The sequence below is a fragment of the Palaemon carinicauda genome, chromosome 34 (assembly GCF_036898095.1).
Source record: "Palaemon carinicauda isolate YSFRI2023 chromosome 34, ASM3689809v2, whole genome shotgun sequence".
NCBI lineage: Eukaryota > Metazoa > Arthropoda > Malacostraca > Decapoda > Palaemonidae > Palaemon > Palaemon carinicauda.
The window spans coordinates 62,720,074-62,728,798 of NC_090758.1; the positions used below are offsets into that span (position 1 = coordinate 62,720,074).

The following is an 8,725-nucleotide window of genomic DNA, read 5'->3' on the forward strand; positions in this document are numbered from 1 at the left end:
AAAAGAACCATTTTTTATCTCAGTCATTCCATTGGAACTTTTTCCTCACCCAGATGTACATTAGAAACCCAGGTCTGTCGCTAATTACCCCCATCAAAGAGTTAATATTTTTACTTGCATTTATTAATTTATTTGTCCGTTTGTTTGTCTGTTAGCATGAATATGTTAAAGCTTTTTGCCAGATTTTCAAGAATTTTACCAAGGGATGGAATTTATGCTCTGGAAGAATCCATAAAACTTGAAGGTGATCCGGATTATGATCACAATTTGGATGGGCAACACAGCTTGAGGGGCCGTGACCAAGCCCATCACGGTTGGTAGGGCCTTGGGCAGCTCGCCATAGTGATTGAGCCCATGGCCAGGCCCGGAACACTGGGTGGAACTGTGCCCAGGCCAGGCACAGGGGGTGGGGCTGTGGCTAGTCTCAGCATGGGGGAGATACCTTGGCCACGCCCGGCACAAGTTCCCAGAGAAACATCAATTCAACATTGGAACTTTATCAGAAATTGGAACTGGATCGAATTAACTAACGTTATGCTTAGAGTTAATTTGATGCGTTTATTCATAGGACATAGGTCATCTTTACCCATGTCCCCATCAAGGTCACCCCAATACCCTCCCTACCCTCACGTGCCAACCTGTCTGGCAAGCATCCTGGTCAGGGATTTTCTTTCCTACAATCTTTAAGCAATATATTTTTTATCTATTAGGCTGCTCTTGGCTTCTACATAGAGAATCGAGTAAAGACGTTTCTCTAGATATGCCTTGTCATTTTTGTCTTCACTTGCTTATTCATATCTTTGTTTGCAGTTGTTCTTTATTTCTGCTTCAGGATAAGTTACCTCAGAAGTCTTGCGTCCTTGTGAACAGGCGTGGAGATACTTTCTAGACACGACTTATTTCCTTTCGTCACTGAGCTATTTTCCCCTGTTCGAGCACTTGGCCTTATAGCATTAAAATAATAGTAATAATAATGATAATAATAATGATAATGAAAATAATAAAAACAAAAATAATGATAATAATAATAATGTTATAAATCGGCCCTTTTCTCATCCTCAAGGATTTTAACAGGATCTCCCTTAGGACCCTAACATACATCAACAAATACATATACTTTCCTTCCCTAGTGGTCTTGGTACTGACATTCGTTGTAGTGGGTTCGAACCTAGTTGGGAAAGAAGGGCTTCTCTTCTTGGGTTCTCAGATTTCATAGATTTCGAGGGAAAACCTTTCCACCAATGATAGATTATCAAGACGTTTGGAGTCAATTGTATGTGAACAAATATTCTGAATTTTATCTATCTGTAACACCTTTTGATGCTTAATTAATTGCCCTCTTGTTTACATATTTCTTCTAATGTCCCTTTTATTTTACAAATGTATATTCATAGTGTATATGTGCTCTATGTATCTTGGCTTAACTGGCTATCCATGGGCGTTTATGGATAAACTTGACTGATTTTTAAAGAAAAAGCAAAAACCGTTAACATCAAAGAAAATCGTCCTACAAGCAGAGATGGTTTAAGTAATACAAATAACGTCTGTATGTTTATTAAATGTAAAAGCATAAAGAATTATATGTAACAATTACTGCAAATAGAAAAAACAATGGCAATTTCTTTTTTTTTTGATATTCAAAATTGTAAACAAGATAACAATTAGAAAAAAATAATATTGATTGATCATTTCTTCAACAAGAATTTGTTTTTTCAAATCTCTCTCAAATGATTCTCTCATAAGTTTTTGTTTAAGTCTAATTATGCAACATACAGTATGTTACACGTATATGGGCCTGAGCCGTAGTGGCCCATGACATAGTCTGTCACAGGGCGTGGGGCCATGGCCATGTGCGGCACAGGGCGTGGGGACATGGCATTGTCCGCCGCAGGGCGTGGGGCCATGGCCATGTCTGGCACATGGCGTGTGGCCATGGCCATGTCCGGCACAGGGCGTGGGGCCATGGACATGTCCAGCACAGGGTCTGGGGCTATGGCCATATTCGGCTCAGGTCATCGGGCCATGGCCATGTCCGGCACAGGGGGTGCGGCCATGGCCATGTCCGAAACAGGGCTTGAAGCCATGACAATGTCTGGTATAGGAAGTGGGGCCATGGCCATATCCAACACAGGAAGTGGGGACATGGCTATGTTTTGCACAGTACGTAGGGTAATGGCCATGTCCGGCACAGGGCATGGGGCCATGACCATGTCTGTTACAAGGCGTGGAGCCATGACCATGTCTGTCACAGGGCTTAGGGCCATCGCCCTGTCCGGCGCAGGGCGTGGAGCCATGGCCATGTCCGGCATATGGCGTGGGCCGTGGCCATGGGCGGCACAGGGTCTGGGGCCTTGGCCATGTCCGGCACAGGTGTTGCGGCCAGGATCATGTCTGGAAGAGGGCATGAAGCCATGTCCATGTGCGGTACAGGAAGTGGGGCCATGGCCATATCCAGCACACAAAGTAGGGCCATGGCTATGTTCGACACAGGATGTGGGGTCATGGCCATGTCCGGTATAGGGCCTGAAGCCATGGCCATTTCCAGCACAGGAGGTGGGGCCATGGCCATGTCTGGCACAGGGCGTGGGGTCATGGTTATGTCCCGAACAGGGCATGAAGCCATGGCCATTTCCGCTAAAGGAATTGGGGCCATTGCCATATCTGGCTCAGGAAGTGGGGTGATGGTCATGTTCAGGAGAGGCCGTGGGCCATGGCTATGTCCAGCACAGGACGTGGGGCCATGGCCATGTTTGGCACAGGGCGTGGGGTCATGGCCATGTCCAGAACAGGGCGTGAGGTCATGGCCATGTCCGCTACAGGAAGTGTGGCCATGGCCATGTCCGGCACAGGAATTGGGGCTATGGCCATGTCCAGCACAGGGTGTGGGGTCATGGCCTTGTCTGGAACTAGGCATGAAGCCATGGCCATGTTTGGTACAGGAAGTGGGGCCATTGCCATATCCGGCACAGGAAGTGGGGCTATGACCATGTCTGGCACAGGAAGTTGTGCCATGGCCATGCACAAAACAGGGTGTGAAGCCATTGATATGTCCGGTACAGGAAGTGGGGCCATGGCCATATCCCGCACAAGAAGTGGGGCCATGGCTATGTCTGGCACAGGGCGTGGGGCCCTGGCCTTGTCTGGAATAGGGCATGGAGCCATGGCCATGTTCGGTACAGGAAGTGGGGCCATTGCCATATGCCGCACAGGAAGTGGGGCCATGGCCATGTCCAGCACAGGGCGTGGGGCCATGGCCATGTCTAGCACAGGGCGTGCGGTCATGGCCATGTCTGGAACAGGGCATAAAGCCATGGCCATGTTTGGTACAGGAAGTAGGGCCATTGCCATATCCGGCACGGGAAGTTGGTTGATGGCCATGTCCAGCACAGGGCGTGGGGCCATGGCCAAGTCCGTAACAGGGCGTGAAGCCATGGCCATGTTCGAACAGGAAGTGGGGTCATGGCCATAACCAGCAAAGGGCGTGGGGCCATGGCCATATCTGGCACAGGGAGTGGGGCCATGACCATGTCTTGCACAGGAAGTTGTGCCATGGCCATGCCCAAAACAGGGCGTGAAGCCATCGATATGTCCGGTACAGGAAGTGGGGCCATGGCCATTTCCCGAACAGGGCATGAAGCCATGGCCATGTCCGCTAAAGGAAGTGGGGCCATTGCCATATCTGGCTCAGGAAGTGGGGTGATGGTCATGTCCAGCACAGGCCCTGGGCCATGGCTCTGTCCAGCACAGGACGTGGGGCCATGGCCATATCCGGCACAGGGCGTGAGGTCATGGCCATGTCCGCTACAAGAAGTAGGGCCATGGCCATGTCCGGCACAGGCCGTGGGGTCATGGCCTTGTCTGGAACAAAGCATGAAGCCATGGTCATGTTCGGTACAGGAAGTGGGGCCATTGCCATATCCGGCACAGGAAGGGGGGCTATGACCATGTCTGGCACAGGAAGTTGTGCCATGGCCATGCACAAAACAGGGTGTGAAGCCATTGATATGTCCGGTACAGGAAGTGGGGCCATGACCATATCCCGCACAGGAAGTGGGGCATGGCCATGTCCGGCACAGGGTGTGGGGCCATGGCCATGTCCGACACAGGGCGTGGGGTCATGGCCTTGTCTGGAACAGGGCATGAAGCCATGGCCATGTTCGGTACAGGAAGTGGGGCCATTGCCATATGCGGCACAGGAAGTGGGGCCATGGCCATGTCTGGCACAGGGTGTGGGGCCATGGCCATGTCTGGCACAGGGCGTGCAGTCATGGCCATGTCTGGAACAGGGCATAACGCCATGGCTATGTTTGGTACAGGAAGTGGGGCCATTGCCATATCCGGCACGGGAAGTGGGTTGATGGCCATGTCCAGCACAGGGCGTGGTGCCATGGCCATGTCCGGAACAGGGCGTGAAGCCATGGCCATGTTCGGTACAGGAAGTGGGGTCATGGCCATAACCAGCAAAGGGCGTGGGGCCATGGCCATATCTGGCACAGGGAGTGGGGCCATGACCATGTCTTGCACAGGGAGTGGCCATGGCCATGACCATGTCTTGCACAGGAAGTTGTGCCATGGCCATGCCCAAAACAGGGCGTGAAGCCATCGATATGTCCGGTACAGGAAGTGGGGCCATGGCCATTTCCCGAACAGGGCATGAAGCCATGGCCATGTCCGCTAAAGGAAGTGGGGCCATTGCCATATCTGGCTCAGGAAGTGGGGTGATGGTCATGTCCAGCACAGGACGTGGGGCCATGGCCATGTCCGGCACAGGCCGTGGGGTCATGGCCTTGTCTGGAACAAAGCATGAAGCCATGGTCATGTTCGGTACAGGAAGTGGGGCCATTGCCATATCCGGCACAGGAAGGGGGGCTATGACCATGTCTGGCACAGGAAGTTGTGCCATGGCCATGCACAAAACAGGGTGTGAAGCCATTGATATGTCCGGTACAGGAAGTGGGGCCATGGCCATATCCCGCACAGGAAGTGGGGCCATGGCCATGTCCGGCACAGGGTGTGGGGCCATGGCCATGTCCGACACAGGGCGTGGGGTCATGGCCTTGTCTGGAACAGGGCATGAAGCCATGGCCATGTTCGGTACAGGAAGTGGGGCCATTGCCATATGCGGCACAGGAAGTGGGGCCATGGCCATGTCTGGCACAGGGTGTGGGGCCATGGCCATGTCTGGCACAGGGCGTGCAGTCATGGCCATGTCTGGAACAGGGCATAACGCCATGGCTATGTTTGGTACAGGAAGTGGGGCCATTGCCATATCCTGCACGGGAAGTGGGTTGATGGCCATGTCCAGCACAGGGCGTGGTGCCATGGCCATGTCAGGAACAGGGCGTGAAGCCATGGCCATGTTCGGTACAGGAAGTGGGGTCATGGCCATAACCAGCACAGGGCGTGGGGCCATGGCCATGCCCGGAACAGGGTGTGGGGCCATTGCCATATCCGGCACAGGAAGTGGGGCCATGACCATATCTGGCACAGGAAGTTGTGCCATTGCCATGCCCAAAACAGGGCGTGAAGCAATTGATATGTCTGGTACATGAAGCGGGGCCATGGCCATATCCCGCACAGGAAGTGGGGCCATGGCCATGTGTGGCACAGGCGTGGGGCCATGGCCATGTCCGACACAGGGCGTGGGGTCATGGCCATGTCTGGAACAGGGCCTGAAGCCATGGCCATATCCCGCACAGGAAGTGTGGCCATGGCTATGTCCGGCACAGGCGTGGGGCCATGGCCATGTCCGACACAGGGCGTGGGGTCATGGCCATGTCTGGAACAGGGCCTGAAGCCATGGCCATGTTCGGTACAGGAAGTGGGGCCAGTGCCATATCTGGCACAGGGCGTGGGGCCATGGCCATTTCCGGCACAGGGCGTGCGGTCATGGCCATGTCTGGATCAGGGCATGAAGCAATGGCCATCTTTGGTACAGGAAGTTGGGCCATTGCCATATCCGGCACGGGAAGTGGGTTGATGGCCATGTCCAGCACAGGGCGTGGGGCCATGGCCATGTCCGGCACAGGGCGTGAAGCCATGGCCAGGTCCGGTACAGGAAATGGGGTCATGGCCATAACCGGCACAGAGCGTGGGGCCATGGCCATGTCCGGAACAGGGTGTGGGGCTATGGACATGTCCGGTACAGGAGGTGGGGCTATGGCCATATCCGGCATAGGACGTGGGGCCATAGCCATGTCCGGAACAGGGTGTTGGGCCATGGCCATGTCCGGAATAGGGAGTGAAGCCATTGCCATTTCCAGTACAGGAAGTGGGGCAAGGTTCATATCTGGCACAGGGTGTGGGGCCATGGCCATGTTCGGAACAGAGCGTGGGGCCATGGTCATGTCCAGAACAGGCCGTGGAGCAATGGCCATGCCTGGCACAGGTGTTGGGGTCTTGGCCACGCCCAACGCAGGGTGAGGGGTCGTGGATAGGTGCAGCACATGGGCCCTGGGCCTGCCTCTAAAACCGTAACCTTGAAAGGTGGGGGGACCCAATCCGAAGCCTTCACACTGTCCTTGAGTAACGACTTGGGGCCCCGCCCACGATTTTTTTTTCCCGAAACGGGAGTGCAGATTGGGGAGGGGGAGGGGGGCTTCGATCGCAAAAAACAGATTCAAATGGCAACGCCTTTATTACAGTGTCTTTAAGATTTGATGGGTAACTACCTCATGAAGGTTTTGATTAGTAACTGCATTCATAAAGAACTTAAATGTTTAAAGACGGCCTAATGATAATAATAATAATAATAATAATAATAATAATAATAATAATAATAATAATAATAATATATATATATATATATATATATATATATATATATATATATATATATATATATGTGTGTGTGTGTGTGTGTGTGTGTGTGTGTGTTTGTGTGTGTGTGTGCATGTGTGATCTACACATCAGAAGTAAATATATGTCCTGTAGGTAATAAAAGTGAATGTTACTAAAACAGCTTTATTTCAAAAGTTTGCTTGCGTAAACAACAATGTTCCTAACAGTTTCGTAGTCGATTCGCACAAGTAGCCTAAATCTTGTTCATAACAAATCATTACCATTACTTTGATATCTTACACTACTGGATCCTTTCATTGGCTAGACAGTAATACATTGTATCCTTCGTTCTAGCTACGGCTAAATTACCTTTACCTACAAATTCACCGAGTAGTCTGGTCTATTTTTTCCTCATTCTTACCTGGCTATATACACCTTTCAACACTGAGATTACCAAACATTTCTTCTTCGTTCAAGGGATTAACTACTGCACTGTAACTGTTCAGTGGCTACTTTCCACTTCGCAAGGGAACAAGGATCTCTTTAGCTATGGTAAGCATCTCTTCTAGGAGAAGGACACTCCAAAATCAAACCATTATTCTCTATTCTTCAGGTAGTGCCATAGCTTCTGTAACATGGTCTTCCACTGTCTGGGATTAGAGTTCTCTTGCTTGGGGGTACACTCGGGCACACTACTCCATAGTTTATAAATGGAAGATTTATTCCAATGTATTACTGTTCTAAAAATATTCTATATTAATTGTTTGTTACTTTTCGTGTAGTTTATTTATTTCCTTTTTTCACTTGGCTATTTGTCCCTGTTGGAGCCATTGGTTTACAGTATCGTGCTTTTCCCGCTAGGGTTCTAGCTTAGCTACTACTACTACTACTACTACTACTACTACTACTACTGCTGCTACTACTACTACTACTACTAATAATAATAATAATAATAATAATAATAATAATAATAATAATAATAATAAGTCAGCTATGGGAGCGTCAATAAAAGTGTAATCTCGACTGTTCAAGAGAACTAAAAACCTTTAGGTTGTACACAGGTGCACCATTGGCTGTGGCCTAATAAAAAGAAAAGAAAACTTTGTTGGAGAAGGGAACAACAAGCAAGGTTTAGCTTGCTGCTGCAGTTAGTAATCGCTCATCTATACTTGGGGTCAGGAGATGCCTTCATACAGGTCGTAAGCTCAAAGATACTTGAGACAGTGATACATCAGACAGTTGTCAAATGATGCCAAAGAAGAGACCAAGAAATGCTCCTATGTGTTACTAACAACAAAATAAAAATGGACAATATATATTTTCCAAGAGGTAGTTGGATGTGTAATTTATTACCTTATTTAATATCGAGTGAATTATGTAGTAATTTTCATCCTTTAGTATGTTGAGTATGTATATATGAATTTTGTAATGTAGAATGTATATCTATTTGGCTAAGAGATATATGTTTTAACCTAGTTTAATTCCCTTCTTCTTGAAAAGTCATAGACAAGTGTTCCCCTGGAAATTGAATACAAAATAACATAAGACAAGAAGAAAATACAGAACAGCCACAGGCACATACATCCCAAGAAAATCATTATCTATTTACATGCAGTCTCTCTTGGTCATATACCTTTCAATCCAGTTTTTAAATGAATATTCTCCAAACATCGTTTGATGCTGACAATAGTGATGCACGAATAATAATAATAATAATAATAATAATAATAATAATAATAATAATAATAATAATAATAATAATAATAATAATAATAATAATAATAATAATAATAATAATAATAATAGATTTAGGATAGATATTATATGCTGAACCCTATTCATTTATAACCCTTTGCTGTCTCTTCTCCAATCTCTCATGTTTCCATTACTTTTACTCTCAAAGATTCTTGTTAGAGTAAAGGATATTACATTAAAAGGATCTTAC

General features: G+C 48.4%; 4 protein-coding genes across 4 annotated transcripts; all 4 read right to left on the minus strand.

The window, feature by feature from the left end:
• Positions 1-2,254: 2,254 nt before the first annotated feature.
• On the minus strand, positions 2,255-2,689 carry LOC137626980 (cyclin-dependent kinase inhibitor 1C-like). Its single transcript, XM_068357963.1, has one exon. It carries the CDS (start codon positions 2,687-2,689, stop codon positions 2,255-2,257), a length of 435 nt encoding a protein of 144 aa, XP_068214064.1.
• A 2-nt stretch (positions 2,690-2,691) lies between these two features.
• LOC137626981 (uncharacterized) lies at positions 2,692-3,633 on the minus strand. Its single transcript, XM_068357964.1, has one exon. The coding sequence runs from the start codon at positions 3,631-3,633 to the stop codon at positions 2,692-2,694; it is 942 nt and encodes a 313-aa protein (XP_068214065.1).
• A 70-nt stretch (positions 3,634-3,703) lies between these two features.
• On the minus strand, positions 3,704-5,599 carry LOC137626982 (calphotin-like). The gene has a single exon (XM_068357966.1). The coding sequence runs from the start codon at positions 5,597-5,599 to the stop codon at positions 3,704-3,706; it is 1,896 nt and encodes a 631-aa protein (XP_068214067.1).
• Positions 5,600-5,714: 115 nt separating this feature from the next.
• LOC137626983 (nematocyst expressed protein 3-like) lies at positions 5,715-6,311 on the minus strand. The gene has a single exon (XM_068357967.1). It carries the CDS (start codon positions 6,309-6,311, stop codon positions 5,715-5,717), a length of 597 nt encoding a protein of 198 aa, XP_068214068.1.
• Between the last annotated feature and the right edge of the window lie 2,414 nt (positions 6,312-8,725).

Coding starts and splice junctions, on each gene's coding strand:
- LOC137626982 (XM_068357966.1), bottom strand. CDS start 5,599: ATGGCCATGGCCCCACTTCCTGTGCGGGATATGGCCATGGCCCCGCTT.
- LOC137626980 (XM_068357963.1), bottom strand. CDS start 2,689: ATGACCATCACCCCACTTCCTGAGCCAGATATGGCAATGGCCCCAATT.
- LOC137626983 (XM_068357967.1), bottom strand. CDS start 6,311: ATGGCCCCACACCCTGTGCCAGATATGAACCTTGCCCCACTTCCTGTA.
- LOC137626981 (XM_068357964.1), bottom strand. CDS start 3,633: ATGCCCTGTTCGGGAAATGGCCATGGCCCCACTTCCTGTACCGGACAT.